The sequence below is a fragment of the Chiloscyllium plagiosum genome, chromosome 5 (assembly GCF_004010195.1).
Source record: "Chiloscyllium plagiosum isolate BGI_BamShark_2017 chromosome 5, ASM401019v2, whole genome shotgun sequence".
NCBI classification, from domain to species: domain Eukaryota; kingdom Metazoa; phylum Chordata; class Chondrichthyes; order Orectolobiformes; family Hemiscylliidae; genus Chiloscyllium; species Chiloscyllium plagiosum.
In genome coordinates, this window is record NC_057714.1 from 110,615,407 (window position 1) to 110,634,793 (window position 19,387).

Below are 19,387 nucleotides of genomic sequence, written 5' to 3' on the forward strand. Positions count from 1 at the left end.
CACCTTTCCCATCTATCCGCTCCACCCTCCTCTCTGACCTATCACTTTCACCCCCCACCTTCATCTACCTATCGCATTTTCAGCTTCCTTCCCCCCATCCACACCCCCCTCTCATTTATCCCTCAGCACCCTTGGCCCACAAGCCTAATTCCTGATGAAGGGCTTTTGCCCGAAACATTGACTCTCCTGCTCCTTGGATGCTGCCTGACCGGCTGTGCTTTTCCAGCACCACACTTTCGACTCTGATCTCCAGAATTTGTAGTCCTCACTTTCTCCTTTGTAATACACTCTCTGTAAATATACTTCAGTATATATTCACTTGGATGTTGGCTAGTTCAGTTGGCTAGATGCCTGATTTGCAATACAGAGGGACACCAACAGCATGGGTTCAATTCCTGCACTGATTGAGGTTGCTGTGATAGTCTTTCCTTCTCAAACTCTCCCCTTGTGTGAGGCATGGTGACCCTCAGGTTAAACCACCGCCAGTTGTCTCTGTCTGATGACAGAGCAGCCTTATGGTCTGGTAAGACTGTGGCAACTTTATATATACCCCCTCTATCATCTTACATTCTTGTCTCCTCCACTATTTACAGCCGGTCAAATAGAAACGACCTTGGATAGTTCTGCCCTCTGCTTTCTCCCATTGTTCTCAATCTATGGTAGTGTATTCAATCCAAGTCCATGAAACTAACTCTCTGCAATTGCTTATTGTGGAGCACCTTATTAAATGCTTTTTGAAAATCCAAAGATACCACATTCACCGGTCCTCCCTGATCTATCTTGCTAGTTATCCAGACAGCCCCAATCCTGAACGAACTTGTCAAAGGTAGTTTCCCCTTCATGAATTTCAGTTCACTCTGTCCTATTATATTTTAATTTTCCAAGTGCCTTTTATCCATGTTCCCAGTGGTAGGTGTAACATCTTGTCTCTTACTGATTGCCATGAGTTCCCTGTTATGCTGTCTTCCTCCTTTAACAGGGTTAAATTTGTGATCTGGACCTATCACAGGGATTATTCTAGATTCTAAGACGTGCTGGAAGATCAAAACTAACTCATCCACTACCTTTGAAGACCATGTCATAAGGGTGCAGGCTGTTAGGTTAAAGGGATAGAGCAGTTTTTAGTGCCATTAATTTCTCCAGTCCTGCTCCTTAATTTGCTGAAACAACAGAGACATTTTATTGAGTCTTTTCATTCTACACTCATTAGGACAGACACAAGAATTCCAAATTTCAAATTATTTATCCAGCATGAGAACTTGTTTGGCAAGTTAATTCTGATTGGCTGCAGTGAGCTGAGAATTATATTTAAAACTAGTTTAAGATGATTGCTGTGTGGTGCACTTACTAATACTTTTGTGAATAAGTAAAGTCACCATTGTCTGCTCTCTCATTAGTGAGAACTGTATGTATTCCTAGACAGCAACCTTCCCTCGATAGCTAAAAGGAAAATATCCAGCCATTGCATCATTTTTGAATGAAACAAAATTGTGGGGGAAGATCGTTTCCCTGTGTATTCTCCACTGCAACACCTTGATAAATTAGAGTCAACTCTTCTTTCATCCAATTTCTTGGCGATCTTTCACAGATTTGAAGCTTTCCTTTTCTTGTGTTTTCAGCAGATTTATAAGTCTCCACCTTTAATCTGGTACTGTCTTAAATACTTTTGATTTGATTTACTGTTGTCATGTGTACCTAAGTACAGTGAGAAATTTTGTTTTGCAAGCAGTAAAGGGAGATCATAGCATACAAGGACATTCAGATCATAAAGTATTTAGACAGAGCGAGACACACAAGGTTATGGCTACACAGGCGGTGTACAAAGCAAGGTCAACATTAGATTTGAAATTTGAGAGGTCCATTCAGAAGTCTAATAACAGCGGGGAAGAAGCTGTTCTTGAGCCTGTTAGTACATGTGTTTAAGCTTTTGTATCTTCTGCCTGATGGAAGAGGTTGGAAGAGATTCTAACGGGGTTGGGAAGGGACTTTGATGATGTTGACTGCCTTTCCAAGGCAGTGGGAAGTGTAGATGGAGCCAGTGGATGGAAAGTCGGCTTGTGTGATGATCTGGGCTGTGTTCACAACACTCTGCAGTTTCGTACTGTCCCAAACAGAGCAGTTGCTGTTGTTAAACACAGTGAACTACTCTTTCCATTGGGTTTTGATTTCTGAAGGAGTTTATATTTGTTGTGAATTATGAATTGATTACTTAAATATTTACCATATTTAAATATCAGCATATACTTTAATCCAGTTTCTCAGTTTTCCTTTATCCACTAATTCCTCATAAATACATGGTTTGGTTTGTTCCTGGTTTCACACTGAACTAAAAAAAAACTCTCAATCTCAAATATAAAATTCCATTATGTTATGATCACTCTTCCCCAGAGACTCCTTAACTTCAAGGTTAGTAATTAACTAGTTTTGTTGCATAATTTCAAATCTAAAATAGTGTGTTCACTCATTTGTTCCTTGACATATTGACATAGAAAATTAACTTGAATGCATTCCATTAGTAAAAAGGTTAAATTAAAATTTAATTAAAGCAGAATGGGAATGGATGAAGGAGCAGAACTGAAGCCAATTTCACCAAATGCAGAGCAGACAAATAGGCCTTTTTGGGCCCATCTAGTTACCGTCAGTATTCACGATCTTCCTCCCATCCTTCTTGCCAGAACCCAATGGCAAATACTTCCATTAGTTCTCCCTCATGCATTTATCTCGCATTCCCTGTTCCATTTCCTTCAGCCCTTCCTTGTAGTTATCAGTTCCACGTTTCCATTGCTCTGGGTCAGGGTTGAAAAGCTGCATTTTCCAAGTCATTGCTACATAGTAATAACCTCACACGCTGCCTGTGCATGGCTGAAAATTGGAGGAAAGGAACATCTCTCTGGTCCCTCTTTCTCGCACAACTCAGGCATATTTATGTTTCATGTAGAATGTAGAACGTAGAACAATGCAGCGCAGAACAGTTGCGTCGACCTGTAAACTAATCTAAGCCCATCCTCCTACATTATCCCATCATCATCCATATGCTTATCCAAGGACAGTTTAAATGCCCTTAATGTGGCTGAGCTAACTACCTTGGCAGGCAGGGCATTCCATGCCCTTACCACTTTGAGTAAAGAACCTGCCTCTGACACCTGTCTTAAATCTATCACCTTTCAATTTGCAGCTATGCTCCCTCGTACAAGCCAACGTCCCCATCCTAGATGAGCAAAAGATATTCAAGTTACCACCATAGCCACCTTCAAAGCAATTGGCCTTACTTTAGAATTCAACCAGACAGTTTCAGTTTTAACATCCGTGAATGTTAAAGATAAGCATTTTTGATTTGCCAGATCTAACATTTACACTCTGGACGTTTTGCCTCTTACGACCTCAGGACATCTCAATCTGCTTCCTCGCTGGTGGAAACATCATTTGACTCTTAATGCCACAGTCAACACTGTTCCAATGGTGACACAATCTTTTTTAAGTCTTGACGGATGAATATTGGCTAGGACACCAGGGATACCTTCGCTGCTGTCAGGCAAATAGTGCCGTGGGATCTTTGAACGTGCAGGTGGGACCTGGTTTCTGCACTTTGGCTGAGAAATGAAACCATTGACAGTGCAGCAATCCCTCAATACTGCACTGGGAGTGTGAGTTGTGCCCTGGGATGGGACTGTGCGCCCATGGATCCATGATTGAGAGAGCTGACAATGGAAGTGTAATTCCATTGAAGGCCAACAAATACAGCGTGGAAACAGGCTCTTCGGCCCAACCAGTCCACACCAGCCCTCCGAAGAGTAACCCACCTAGACCCATTTCCCTCTGACTAATGCACCTTACACTATGGGTAATTTAGCATGGCCAATTCACCTGACCTGCACATCTTTGGATTGTGGGAGGAAACCGGAGCACCCGGACGAAACCCACACAGACACGGGGAGAATGTGTAAACTCCACACAGACAGTCGCCCGAGGCTGGAATTGAACCTGGGACCCTGGTGCTGTGAGGCAGCAGTGCTAACCACTGAGCCACCGTGCCGCCCTGATTGATGTTGTGGGTGCAGCCCTCATTGATGTTGTGGGTGCAGTTCCCCAGAGAACAGGAACTATGGCTTGTCCCCGGGCTTTTTCAGCCCCTATCATTCTACGTATCGATTAATTAGAATTACACCAGCAAAACATTTGAGCCAGCTCTGCCATTCAATAGGATCATGGCTGATCCTTTTGTGGCCTCAGCTCCACTTACCTCCCCCGCTCACTGTATCCCTTAATTTCTTTAGTGTTCAAAAATCTCTCTTTGCCTTAAAAACATTCAACGAGGTAGCCCCAACTGCTTCACTGGGCAGAGAATGTGACAGATTCACAACCCTTTGGGTGAAGAAGTTCTTCCTCAGTTCAGTCGGAAATCTGCTCCCCCTTAGTTCGAGGCTGTTCCCCCTTGCGGTAGTCATCCGCCAGTGGGAACAACCTCCCAGCTTCTGTCTTATCTATTCCCTTCATAATTTCATATGTTTCTATCAGACCCCCCCACCCCCATTCTTCCAAATTCCAATGAGTATAGTCCCAATCTACTCAGTCTCTCTTCATAAGGTGACCCTCACAACCTCAGAATCAGTCCTTCGCCTGCATGACTTTTGATTTTCACCAACAACAGTCCGAAACTACATAGAGTCAGTGAGATAGTAAAACGTCCCAAGCTGCTTCGCAGGAGCACATGAGGGAGATAGATTCTTGGGTGATCAGGGGTTATGGGGAAAGGTCAGGAAAGTGAATGTGAAAATGTTGGATCGGCCATGATGCTATTGAATCATGGGTGGAGCAGTCTTGAAGGGCTGAATGGCCTACTGCTGTTCCTTTTTCCCCATGGCCTTATCAAGCAAAATTCAACACTTAAGGACAAATGTGGACAAAAGCTAAGCCAAAGAGGTCGACTCTAATGAGCGGCAGAAAGTAAGGTGCAGGACATGGAGAGACAGACAGATCTAGGGAGGGTTGAAGACAGAACTGAAGACCCATGCATTGTTCCATTCTACTTGTTTGATGCAAATGTACAAATCATACAGAAGGATTGGCAAAATAATCATCTGTGCCATTTATTTATTAGACAATTAAACTGGGAGACTATATCTGACCTTGATCATAGCTTGCAGGCTGACTAAAAGTCATGGGACTATTACATCATATCCTGCATCATTGTGAGCGATGATTGACATTCTGTGAAAGACGCATACACATCAAATCACAACAGCCTCCACTGCCAGTGACAGACCGATTAAAATTAGAGCTGGCGAGAAGCTAAAAGTGGAAGGAGGTAGATATCATGAAGAGTTGTGGGGCAGGAGGATGCTATACAGATTCAGGAGGGGGTGAGGCTGGGCATTTTAAAATCAAAGCATTACTGGTTCAGGGTGCAGGAGGTGTTTGTGAGGTGACGGGCCTAGCAGAAATTGGTGCAAAATGATTTACAGGCAGCAGAGGTTTGAATGAATTCGTGTTAATGGACAAATTGAGAAACTTCTCTGGATTTCACCATCTATAGAGGCAGCCAACACATGCACAAGTTGTAGATAATTACTGAAACATCCAGGTGTCTGGGGGTTGGAGGAGATAAAGAGAATTAGTTTTTACAAAGTGAGATGTTACGCTGTGTCCCACCCCTCCATGTCTTTGTGTCAAGGGATCACAACAGTTATATAAAAGCAAATTGAACTGCCTGAGTGATGGCAACATTCTGCATCCTCCGTAGTGCCTACCCTGACTGAGGGAGTCCAACTGAATGCATTGCCTGAGAAGATGGTGGTGGAATATTCAATAGTAACATTCAACAGGGAATTGGAAAGCATGCGGGGTTGTGGAAGAGAATAAGATGGTGTCGTGCAAAACACAGCTCTTCTGAAGAGCAGGAATTGGCATTATGGATATGGTGGCTGTGTTTTGAGCTTAATTAATCTGTGGCTCTTTGTCCTGCTGGTGGACAGAGTGACATTGTGGCTGGGCTTATAATTCAGATGGCCCAGAGTATTGTCCTGGGAGCATGGGTTCAAATCTCATCGTGGTGGCTTGTGGGATTAATAAATGGGGGAGAGGGGGGATGTTAGTCTCAATAATGGTGAGCGTGCAGCTAACAACCCCCAAGTTCACTCCAGTCCTTTCAGGAAGGAAATCTGCCATCTATCGCCTAGTCTGGCCTACATGTGACTCCAGACCCACAGCAATGTGGTTGACTCTCAACTGCTCTCTGAGAAGGCTTGAACAAGTCACTCAGTTCAAGAGAGCAATTAGGGATGGGGATCAAATGCTGGTCTTCCTGGTGCCACCCCCATCCTTTGAAAAAATAATTAAAAACTCAAACCGGGATCAAAGTGTTTGACTCTTTGCTAATTAATCCCCTAATAAAGTCTCTTGTCTGTTGGTATTTGTCAAACATTTTCCTTCAGGACCAAAGCACAGCCATCACTTTTTTTTTAACCACATCCGGTGGTCCCTCTGCCACATTTTCCTGACTCAAGCGAGATTGGCGTCTGACCATCTGGGAATTAGGAATGAAAGGCCACGTCCCACAAGGGGAGTTGATGGCCTAGTGGTAATACCACTGCTCTGTTAATCCAGAGACGCAGGGAATGTTCTGGGGAGCAAGGTTTGAATTCCCCACCATAGCAGCTGGTGGAATTTAACTTTAATAAAAAAAATCTGAGATTAAGGGTCTAATGATAACCATGAATCCATTGTTGATTGTTGGAAAGACCCACCTGCTTCACTAATGTCGTTTAGGGAAGGAAACTGCCAGCCTTACCTGGTCTGGCCTCCATGTGACTCCAGACCCACATGTGGATGACTCTTAACTGCCCTCTGGGCAACTAAGGATGGGTAATAAATACTGGCCGACTCAGTGACACCCTCATCTCCTGAATTAATTAGAAAAACCTTCTGTGTCAAGGGATCACAACAGTTATATCAAAGCTAATTAAGCTGCCTGAGCGATGGTGACATTCTGCATTCTCTTTAGCACCTGTGCTAAATGGAAGAATCCAACGGAAAATCGGTCTTTATTGGAATGTGGCAAAACCCAGAATTGGGGCGTTAACAGCAAACACTGAATCAAAACAACGATCAGGGTACAGCTGTCCCACACAGGTTCCTGGTGCTAACATAATCCTCTGAGGGAAAGTTTGGGGCAAAAGGTAGTGAAACACAAAAACCAATCAATATTGAAAATGGGTTTGATGGTAGCATAGCCGCAATGTTCCTGGCACAGGAAGGCAGAGGTCCTAGGTAGCTGCTTTCAGGATCTGGTTTCAAATCCCACTATTCCGATGGAATTTAATTTCAGTCGATGAACCTGGAAACATAAAAGTAATTGTGTCAATGAAGCTGCTATTGCTTTTCTTCTGCAGAGAGTCATCTGCATCAGCCATATGGCCCTTGAAGGAAAGGACCTGAGAGAAGCTAGGATCAGGTGTAGGCCATTCAGCCCTTTGAGCCTTCTCTGCTGTTCAACATGATCGTGGCGGATTGTCTGTTTCAATGCCATACTCTGCTTTCTTTCCATACACTTTAATGCCTTTAATATCAGAAATGTTATCAAACTCTTTCTTGAATATACTCAGTGACCCAGCCTCAATAGCCTTCCATAGTAAGGAATTCCACAAGTTGACCAACCTCTGATTAAAGAAATCTTTCCTCACCTCAGTCTTAAATGTTCCAGCCCATATCCTGAGATGGCGTCCCCTAATTCTAGGCTCCTCCAATCAGGAGAAGCATCCTCCCTGCATTTAGTCTGTCTAGCCCTGTTAGAATTTAATACATTTCAATCAGATATCCTCTTCATTCTTCTAAACTGTAGTGAATGCAGGCCTTATTGAACCAATCTCTCCAAATACACCATCCCTGGTAACTACCCAGTGAATCTAGCTGTCTCTATCTGGCAACTATATTGTTTCTTAGACAGGGAGACCTAAACTGCACTCATTACTCTGGGTGTGATCTCACCAAGGCCCTGTACAAATGCAACAAATCATCCCCACAGTGTGGAAACAGACCCTTCAGCCCAACAAGTCCACACTGACCCTCCAAAGAGTATCCCACCCAAGCCCATTCCCCATTGGTCTGCATTTACCCCTGACTAACACACCCAACCTACACATCCCTGAACACTATGGGCAATTTAGTATGGCCAATTCACCCTAACCTACACATCTTTGGACTGTGGGAGGAAACTGGAGCAAACCTGGGGAGAATATGCAAACTCCACACAGACAGTCACCCGAGGATGGAATCGAACCTGGGACCCTGGCGCTGTAAGACAGCAGTGCTAGCCACTGAGCTACTGTGCTGCCCTACTTCTGACTCAAATCCTCTTGCAATGGTGGTCAGCTTTTTGCCTTTGATCTAACCCAATTCGTAAAGTTCGATCACATGGGATTCAGGAAGCGCTTGCTAATTGGATACAAAATTGGTTTAACAGTGGAAGACAGAGAGTGGTCATGGAGTGTTGTTTTTCCAGACTGGAGGCCTGCTACCAGCGGTGTTCCACAGGGATCGATGTTAGGTCCACTTTTGTTTGTCATTTATATAAATGATTTAGATGAGAATATAGAAGGTTTGCTAATGACACCAAAATAGTGGACAGTGAAGAAGGTTATGTAAGATTACAAAAAGATCTTGATCATTTCGGCCAATGGGCTGAGGAGTGGCAGATGGGGTTTAATTTGGATAAATGGGAGGTTTTGCGTTTTGGGAAAACAAAGAAGGCAGAACGTATAAAATCAAAAATAGGGCCTTGGGTAGTATTGTAAAACAGAGAGTGGAGGGATTCAGCTACATAATTCTTTGAAGTTTGCATCTCATGAGGATAAGGTGGTTAAGGAGGCATTTGGCACGCTTGTCTTCATTGCTCAGACTTTGGAGTGTAGCAGTTGGAACGTTATGTTGAGGTTATTACAGGACATTAGTGAGGCCATTTGTGTGTGGAATGAACTTCCAGAGGAAGTGGTGGATGCGGATACAGTTATGAAGTTTAAAAGACATTTTGATAAGTGCATGAATAAGAAATGTTTCGGAGGGATATGGGCCAAGAGCAGGCAGGTGGGACTAGTTTAGTCTGGGATTATGGTCGGCGTGGACAGATTGGACTGGAGGGACTGTTTCTGTGCTGTATGACGCTGTGATTGGCTGACAGTAATCTGGGTGACTCTGAGCTACAACGCAAGGGATGAGTAACCACTGTTGGATTTCCCAGTGAAACAATAAAGATTATTAAAAGCCTCCAAAATATTCATTCCATCTCATACCTTCAATATTTAGGTAACATTTCAGCTCATGTTGTAGCAACAATGAAATGATTGTATCTTGCAGAGTATTTGATCATTTCCCACCCATATTTATCTCTTTAGTCAGAACCTGAGATAATTCAGGTCCTCTTCAAGGGAGAATTCATTTCATCTCTCAACTGTTCTTTCTCAGTCGACTGATGTAAATTACAATTTCAAAAGGGCAAGATGAAGAAAGCAAAATCCAGAATGCGATTATTTAAAATCATGTCCTTAATTCAACAAATGCCCCCGATCAGCCGTGAGGGGTATCCTTTGTTGCAAATGCTCTGAGAAATGGACAGTTTCTAATTTTGACAGTTTCTAATTTTAATGAAGCAGCTCGATATTAAATTGGACTCTGTCTTGCATTGCAGAGTGCAGCACAGAAGGTCATTCGGCCCCTCTGCCTACAGCGTGCCTATATTTTTAATTAAGTGCTGGGAACCGTGTGTCACCCATAACTGCACTTGAACTGAGTAGCTTTCTCAGCCAATGTTATGGGAAAGTACACAATTAATGGCAGGATCCTGAACAATATTGCTGCACAGAGGGGATCCTGGGGTCCTAGCCTAAAGCTCCCTGAAGGTGGCCACACAAGTAGAGAGGTTGGTAAAGACGGTGTATGGCATGCTTGCCTTTATCGGTCGGGGAATTGAGTACAAAAGTCAGGATGTCATTTTGAAGCTTAACGCCATGTTACAGGCAGGATGTGGAGGCTTGGGAGAGGGTGCAGAAAAGGTTTACCAGGATGCTGCCTGGATTAGAGGGTATGAGCTATAGGGAGAGGCTAGAAAAACTCAAGTTGTTTTCTCTGAAGCGGTGGAGGCTGAGGCGAAACTTGATAGAAGTCTATAAAATTATGAGATGCGTAGACAGGGTTGATGGTCAGTATCTTTTTCCCAGAATTGAATTGTCTAAAACTAGGGGGCATGCATTTAAGGTGAGAAGGGGAATGTTCAAAGGAGATGTGAGGGGCAAGCTTTTACACAGAGAGTGGTAGGAGTGTGGAACCACTGCCAGGGGTGGCAATGGAGGCAAATATGATTGGGGCAATTAAGGGGCTTTCAGATAAGGACATGGATATGCCAGTGATGGAAGGATATGGACCAAGGCAGGCAGGAGGGATTAGTTTAATTTGGAGTTATGTTTGGCGCAATATCGTGGGCTGAATGGCCTGTTCCTGTGCTGTACTGTTCTGTGTTCTATGTTCTAGTTCAGAGGGCCATTAAGGGTCAAGTTGCAGAGGTCTGGAGTCACTTGTAGGCCAGATGGGGTCAGGATGGCAGATTTACATCCCCCAGAGGGCACCAATTGACCTGACGGGCCACATTTATTTACAAACTATATTAACGACTCGAAAGGAGAAAGTGAGTGTACTGCAGCAATGTTTGCAGGTGATACAAAAATAGAGGGAAAGGCAAGTGGTGAGGATGACCCAAAGTTTGCAGAGGGATACAGACCCACTAAGTGAGGGGGGAAAAGCCTGGCAGATGGAATATAATATGGAGAAATGTGTGATTGTGCATTGTTCTAGGAAGACAGGAGGAGTTGAATATTATTTAAATGGTGAAAGACTGCAGAAGGCTACAGAGGGATTTGGGACTCCTCATGTATGAACCACAAATAGCTAGCATCCAAGTTCAGAGGGTAATAGAAAAAGCAAATCAAATGTTGGCTTTTATTTCAGAAGGAGTGGAATGTAAAAATAAGTTTTTGCTGAATCTGTACAAGACACTTGTTTGACCACAGCTGGAACATTGTGATCAGTTTTGGTCCCTTTATCTAAGGAAAGATATACTGGCATTGGAGGCAGTCCAGAGATGCTTCACTAGGCTATTGAGGGACTGTTTTATGAGGAGAAATTGAATGGTTTGTGCCTGTCTACATTGGAAGGTGAGAGGATACTTTACTGAAATGTGCAAAACTCTGCGGGGGCTTGACAAGGTAAATTAGCAAAGTTTCTTCCCTCTATTTGTGGGACAGCCTGAGGGCTCTCCAAATAAGGAGTCACCCATTTAAGACAGACATAAGAAGGAATTTCTCCTCTGAGCATGCTGATTGTGAGAAATTCCTTACTGAGATTTGGGGCTTGAGGTGTATTCAAGACTGAGACAGGCAGATTGGTAATCAGGAAGGGAATCAACCGTGATGGGGAAGTGGTGGAGGCTGGTACAATTACAACATTTAATAGGCATCTGGATGGGTATATGAATAGGAAGGGTTTGGAGGGATATGGGCCGGGTGCTGGCAAATAGGACTAGATTAGGTTAGGATATCAGGTCGGCATGGATGAGTTGGAGCGAGCGGTCTGTTTCTGGGTTGTAAACTCTACTCTATGACAGGAAAGTTGAGCTGAGTATAATCAGATCAGCCATGTTCTCTCTGAATGGCAGTGGAGATTCAGTGGGCTGAATGGCCTATGTCTGTTCCTGTGTCTTGTGGATTTGGGGATGGGGGGAGATCAAGCTCACCATTAACATTTGAATGCAGCTCTTTCATTGATTGAATATAAGTTCCACCGGCTCCTATGGTGGGATTGAAGCCAGTGATCTCACCCCTGCGCATTAACCTGGGATTCTATTCCAGTGACCTTAGCACCACATCGCCACCTCCTTGTCCACCTGAATGCCAATGTGGCTCAGACTAATTCTATTCCCTCGGCTGATTTGTTAGTGCGTCACCGAGAGCTGGCCTATTTTCCGTGGGACAACTACATTCTGTGATTTAGGGAAAGACATGAAAGCAAACCCAGGCAGGCAGTGGGATGAGTTGCTCTTTGGCACCAGGCTGTGGAGAGGAATATTGATTCACTGCTTAAATAGCTCATTAAGAATGCCTGTGATACCAGATATAAGCAGCAGCTCCATCCTCAGGGGGATCCTGGTCAGTTAGTCAGCACGGATGTGAATTCCTCTCCGTCTTGGCACGTTGAGTGGAGCAAGAAGAGATTTTGGATACATGGCCCCCCTGTTGTCCGATCCTGATGGGCTCGGGGCAGCAGTTGACCGAGTTCAGTGACGATTTGCTGGTCATGGAGAAAGGGCACTCAGTGTTTCCACGGTGATGCTCTTCAGCAGGAGCATTGCTGCTGGGGGCCTTCAGGGTTCATTGTGTTTCCTGCAGGGCTGACGTCGACCACTAGGGGCACCCACACACGTCCACTCATTCAGGAACACGCACAGCTCGCGTAGACTCTGTGTGACGTCATGCTCAAATGCAGCACTACACTTACACAGGGAGGCGCGGGTGGGTTTGATTCGATGGTGGTGAAAGGGGATGAGGGAGGATGAGTTAGGGAAGAGGATGAAGATCCCAAGCACAAGAGCTCCCCCAGTTCCCAACTCATTATCCTTCAACAAGCACTGCCAGCAGGTAATCCAATGAGTTACATACCAACACTTAACTTAGGGGCAGGATGAGGCCACTCAGCCCCTCCAGCCTGCTCCGCCATTCAATAAGTTCATGGCTGATGTAAATTTGAATTGCAGCTTCTTATTGTGTGTCAGCTGGCCTCCTTGTTTCCCACTTCATAGTAGCTACACTTCAAAACAAACTTTCTGGTCTGTTTGGAAAACCTTACTTATTTTAATCAACGAGTTGAGGCACATTATGACATGTCTCTAATGGCTCTTGAACCTTCGGTTCCAACGGTAGGGGCATTATTCACTGCACCACGTGGAATGAGGTAGCACATTGTGTCTCCAACAGCTCTTTGAACAAGCTCTCCAATCACAGGGGGCTCCCCGATTTATGAACATCTGACTTACAAATACTCGTATTTAGGATTGCGATCTCACACAGGGGTGTAATTTTAAAGATCCAACATACAAACATTGCTTGTACTTATGCACGGCTGCTTTAGATTGTCCTCCATTGTGTTCCCTTTCGTGTACAAGTGGATTTGTGAGCAGACTGCAGAACAGAAACCATTTGCAACCTGAGGACTGCGTGTAGTCCCACTCCCTTATTCTTCCCCAATAGTCCTGCAGTTTATTTTCATTTTCATGTATTTACCTCATTCTCTCTAGAATATCGTAACAGAATCTGCCTCCTCCATCCTTATTTGATTTGATTTTTGTTGTCACATGTACCTAAGTACAGTGAAAAGTTTTGTTTTGTGAGCAGATCGTAGCAAACAATGGCCGACAGATCATAGGGAGCTTAGACAGAGTGAGGTGCACAAGGTAATGGCTGCACTGGATGTGCACAAAGCAAGATCAATATTAGCAAGATCAACATTATTTGGAGGGGTTCATTCAGTAGTCTAATAATGGCAGGGTATTGGACAATACATTCTGGATTATAACCTCTCACTGCAAAGGTGAATTCTTCCTTATGTCAAATTTGGTCACATATAGGAGCTGAAGTAGGTCACTGGGTTCCTTTATCCTGCTCTATCATTCCAACCGTAGCTGATCATCTACCTCAACACCATATTCCCGTGCTTTCTTGGTAACCCTTGATGTTATTAGTATCTTGGAGCCTATCTCTTTTTGTCTTGAATGTACTCAATGACTGAGCCTCCATCACCCTTTGAGTGAAGAAATTCCTCTTCATCTCAGTTTCAAATGGATTGCCCCGTGTTTCGAGACTGACCCGACCCTCCCACCAGGTCCTCCTCGCCAGGGGAATGTCCTTGGTGCCTGTAAATGTAGAATCTTACATTTCGAATGACTGTCCCTTATTCTTCTAAGCTCCAAAGAATATAAGCCCAATTCACTCAATCTTTCCTCAAGGAACAGTTTTGCCATCCTAGAAATCATTCTAGTGAACCTCTTCAGTACTTCATCTCGGGCAAGTACATCCTTTCTTGGGTAAAAGGACCAAACTGTGTACAATGCACCAGCTGCACTCTCGCCCACTCTCTATGGGACTGAAGTATTGAGGTTGTTATGGACCAGTCTGATCCAGAACCCCTCAAAATATTTTACAAAGGTAGCCCAGAGCCTAACCTTTCTAGTTGTTTTAAGCAGATGTGAGGTGAATATTCCAGCAGCAACACAGCTGGCCAAACCACTCAGTTTTAAACAAAGCAGAATTTATTTGCACACGAACAAAGGAAGACCCAATTTAGAATAGCCTAACTATTTGAAAACCCAGCCGACATGGAAACGCAACTTAACAAAGAGCTGTTCCAATTTCCTGCCACATCCCATAAACACAGCCCTTGGCAAAAAGGTAAATTCAAGCACAGGTTCTTACAGGAGAGACATGTCGAAGAGAGAGAGGATCAGCATGGAGCTGTTTCTTCAGGTGCCCAGCTATAACTAACCCAAAACTAGAAAAATCTCTGAACTGGGAGAACTGGCTACTCTCCTTTCATTGTACAAGTGCTTTTCATAAAAACCCTAAATGCCTTTTCAAGTGGATATTTCCAGACATATCGGATCCTCTGCCTTTATGACCTCTCTTGAAGGAGAAACCTTGTTAAAGGAGCAGCATAGTCACAAGGTGATGGTCTAGTGGTATAATCGCTAGAGTCATAGAGTCATAGAGAGGTACAGCATAGAAACAGACCCTTCGGTCTAACTTGTCCATGCTGACCAGATATCTTAAATTAATCTAGTCCCACCTGTCAGCACCTGGCCCATATCCCTCCAAACCCTTCCTATTCATATACCCATCCAGATGCCTTTTAAATGTTGCAATTGTACCAGCCTCCACCACTTCCTCTGGCAGCTCATCTCATCCACGTACAACCCCTGCAGAAAACTTTGCCCCTTAAGTCTCTTTTATATCTTTCCCCTCTCACCCTAAACCTATGCCCTCTAGTTATGGACTCCCCAACCTCAGGGAAAAGACTTTGTAAGAAAGCGATGCCCACTTTCCAATAGACTTTCTGTAAGATTGCTGTGTGAAGATGAATTCTGAACACCAAGCAGGCTGCATAAAAATACACTCATATGACTATTAATTCAGAGACCCAAATAACATGCTAAGGACCTGGGTTTGAATCCCTCTTTGAATTCAATAAAAGTCTGGAGTTAAGAGTCTCATGAATGTCAATTGTCAGAAAAGAAACTCATCTGGTTTACTTAGGCCCTTTAGGGAAGGTCATCTGTTGTCTGACCCACGTGTGACTCCAGACCTAACTTAACTGCCTTCTGAAATGTCTTAGCAGGCCATTCAATTCAAGGGTACTTAGAAATGGACAATAAACACAGGCCTAAACAGCACTGCCCAAGTGCTGTGAATGGGATAAATGTTGAGGAGAGATAAATGGGTCTTTCTCAGGTTGGCAGGTTGTGTATAGGTAGGTACTGCAGTGCTTGGGCCCCAGCCATCCAGAATCTACATCAATAACTTGGATGTGGGAACCAACTGTAATACTTTGCTAGAATCATACAGTCCAGAAGAGGCCCTTCAGCCCATTGATTCTACACTGACGACAGATTGGCACTAGTCCCACTTTCCCACACCAGGCCAATAGACCTGAATGTTGTGACCCTTCAGCCTTTTCAAGGTAGTCAGGTTACTCACTCAACTCCGCTCCCAGACAGTGCGTTCCAGATCTCCACCATCCTCTGGGTGAAAAGGGTTTTCCTCAAATCACCTCTAAAACACCTGTCTTTCACTTTAAAATAATTCCCCCTTCAACTAAGAGGGGAATTATTTATCCTCATAATCGTACACACCGCTATCAGGTCCTCCCTCAATCCTCTGTGCTCCAAAGAAAACAACCTGACCTTATCTGGCCTCTCTTCATCGCTGAATTGCTCTATCCCAGGCAGCATCCTGAGGAATCTCCTCTGCGCCCTCTTGAGTACATTCACATCCTCCCTCGAGTGCACGGTGACCAGACCTGCACACAGTACTCCAGCTGTGGCCTCACCAAGGTCCTGCACAGCTCCAACACAAGCTCCCTTCTCTTATAATCTGTGCCATGGCTGACAGAGACAAACCACCCATGGGTTTTCTTAACCAGCCTATTCACCTGTCTTAGATAGACAGGCTGGGAGAACACAGCAAGCCAGGCAGCATCAGGAGATGGAGAAGTCGATGTATAGGGTGTAACCCTTCTTCAGGACTGGAGGTGGGTGTGGGGCGAGCTGCAGATAAAGGGGGTGGCGGGGGCAGGGTGCTGAAGTGGGGATAGGTGGAGACAGGTAGAGGATACGAACTGGTTGGTCAATGGGAGGAAGGAATCCAGTTGGTGGTAAGGAGCAGTGGAAGGGAGGGGGAGGGACTGGGGAGGGAGGTTATTTGAAATTGGAGAACTCAATGTTGAGTTCTGTTTTTTGTATTAACCTGTCTTGCCAACTTCAGGGATCTGTGACATGCCTTCCCTATGAAAAGACATACCAGATTCAAAATGTTAACTCTGTTTCTCTCCCCACTGATGCTGCCAAACCTGCTGAGTTTCCGCAGCAGTCCCTCCTGATTTTATGTCTAATATCTTGACCCTGATGGCTGAAGTAGGGATTGCTTCAGGTGCTGTCACACTCCAGCTTTAACATTGTTGCTTGTTTCTCCTTCGCAGTCTTCCCCATCGGAGAATGAAATGAGTAAGAAGCATTTGCTGACAGACCATCGGGTCTCTGTGAGTTACCTGGAGGAGACATACCAAAGGGAGCGAGCTGTTAGTGCAGCTAGTGTTCTCACCAATACCATGGAAGGTAAGACACATAGGGAGGGCAGAAGTTGGAAGCAAAGCCCTGTCTGGAGGTATAGGAGGCAAAAGAAAGATGTTGCACTTAACCAGACTTTAGCCAGCCACAGTGGCTCAGTGGTTAGCAATGCTGCTTCACAATGCCAGGGACCTGGGTCGATTCCCACCTCAGGCAACTGTCTGTGTGGAGTTTGTACGTTCTCCCTGTGTCTATGTGGGTTTCCTCCAGGTTCTCTAGTCTCTTCCCACAGTCCAAAGATGTGCAGGTTAGGTGGATTGGCTGTGCAAATGTGCCCAGAATATCCAAGGATGTGCAGTCTAGGTGGATTAGCCATGGGAAATGGAGAGGTGGGATGCATTTTGGAGGGTTGTTATGGGCTGAATGGCCTCCTTCCACACTGTCGAGGCTCTATGTTTAATTCCACTTCCCTGTTGTAATATTCCTCTGTTGTGGATGTTATTCTATTCAATGCTGAATCAATAGCGAATGTTCAACAGCGCCCTGCGTTGTGTATTCATTCGACAATGTGGCCAAGCAGGCCATACCCCTGTGCTCCTCTACCTTTTACAATCATGACATGTGGATGTCACTGGCTGGGCCAACATTTATTACCCGTCCCTAGTTGCCCCTTGAGAAGGTGGGGGTGGGCTGCCTTCTTGAACTGCTGCAGTCCACCTGCTGTGGGTTGACCCACAATGTCCTTAGGGAGGGAGTTCCAGGATTTTGACCCAGTGACAGTGAAGGAACAGCCAATATATTTTCCACGTCAGGAGGGACCTGGAGGGGAACTTGCAGGAACCTGGAGAGGTGTTCCCATGCAGCTGCCATCCTTGTCCTTCCAGATGGAAGTTTTTGTGGGTTTGTAAGATGCTGTCTGAGGATCTTTGGTGGATTTCTGCAGAGCATCTTCTAGACAGTACACCACTGCTGCCAGTGGTGTAGAAAGTGAATGGCAAAGGTGGTGAATGTGGTGCCAATCAAGCGGGCTGCTTTGTCCTGGATAATGGCAAGGTTCTTGAATGTTGTTGGAACTGCAGCCATCCAGGCATGTGGGGAATATTCCAGCACACTCCTGACTTGTGCCTTGGAGGTAGTGGGGAGTCAGGAGGTGAGTGACTTGCTGCAGGATTCTTAGTTTCTGGCCTGCTCTTGTAGCTTGCTATCCAGCGAGGTCTTTTTGAAAAATATCTTATAGATGAATGGCAGAAGAGGAACTGGACAGGATTGCATTTGACTGTAACCAACAATAATTTGCCCAATTTACCATTTGGAGCTTGTATCCTGCCAGAGCAAGCCCACAGCACCCCTCCCAGAATGATCCTCCAACATGATTTGGAAACAGGCACTATAAGACAGAGAAAGATGATGCAGGACATAAACAATTAATAGAGAAAGCTCAATAACAGACAATATTGTCAATGGATACTTGGAGAAGGTGCGAGAATGCTGGAGATCACAGTGGGTCAGGCAGCATCCATGGAGAGAGAGAAGCTAATAAGAAGCAGGAGTGGAAGTAAGGCCATTCGGCCCATCGAGTCCACTCCACCATTCAATCATGGCTGATGGGCATTTCAACGCCACTCACCCGCACTCTCCCCGTACCCCTTAATTCCTCGGGAGATTAAGACTTTTTCGAGTCTCGCGTTGTTTTGTCCCGGATAACGTTTCGACTCTCGATGGCTCTTCAAAGAAATTGCTCTCAGTTCTGTTTTTTTTTGACAATCGGGTACCTTGTTGGTGGAATTCTGTCCTTTGAACTCCTCAGTCGTGTTAGCCACAGCGCTGCTACAGACGTGGGGTTCATTGGATAAAAGCTGGCTGACCTGGCATGTGCTTTGAATGCTGGGGAGATAGCTGATGGAGGCCGCGAGCACAGGGCGTTACTAACCAACATTTCAGTTGATAAGACAGCGAGAAACAGCAATCAGCAGAGCAGACAGTTCAACAATGTTGTCACGTCAGTATGGAGCAGATTTGTCAGAGTGAGATTAACAGGGCTTGTGCTGATCTCACTGTGCCAATACTCGACTATATTTATAAATCCGGCAACAATGTGAAGTACGCCACATTGCTGTTGCTCTGATAGCTTTGGTTAATTTTTAGGGTCAACAGAGTTAATGGGTTAATAGAATCTGTAGGTACTTGACTTGTCTGTAAAGACACAGTAGCAGCCACTTACTCTTGCTGGTACTTATCCTGATCTATATATCATTCCTGAAAGGTTCACCTGGCACTTAGGGATTCTGAGTGTCGCGCAAACACTTCCAGGAGTTAGCAGCTTCTAAAGATTTGCTTGAAGGTTGGGAGATAACAGAGTACAGCTATATTGGGATGAACTGCCATTGCCAGCTGCATAGCCCGCAGTGGGGCTCGGACTCTGTGAGGGACACACTAAACATTGACTAAAAGGTGTGTGTGTGTGTTGGCGAGTGTGTGGGAATGTGTGTGTGAGAATGTGTGACTGTGTGTGTA

General features: G+C 44.8%; 1 protein-coding gene across 1 annotated transcript in view; it reads left to right on the plus strand.

The window, feature by feature from the left end:
- LOC122550329 (sodium channel protein type 1 subunit alpha-like) overlaps positions 1–19,041 on the plus strand; it is a 141,292-nt gene extending 122,251 nt beyond the window's left edge. The window contains exons 14-15 of the mRNA XM_043691055.1: positions 16,786–16,921; positions 19,019–19,041. Coding sequence (XP_043546990.1) covers positions 16,786–16,921; positions 19,019–19,041 — 159 coding nt within the window. The remainder of the gene's footprint in view (positions 1–16,785; positions 16,922–19,018) is intronic.
- Positions 19,042–19,387: the final 346 nt, after the last annotated feature.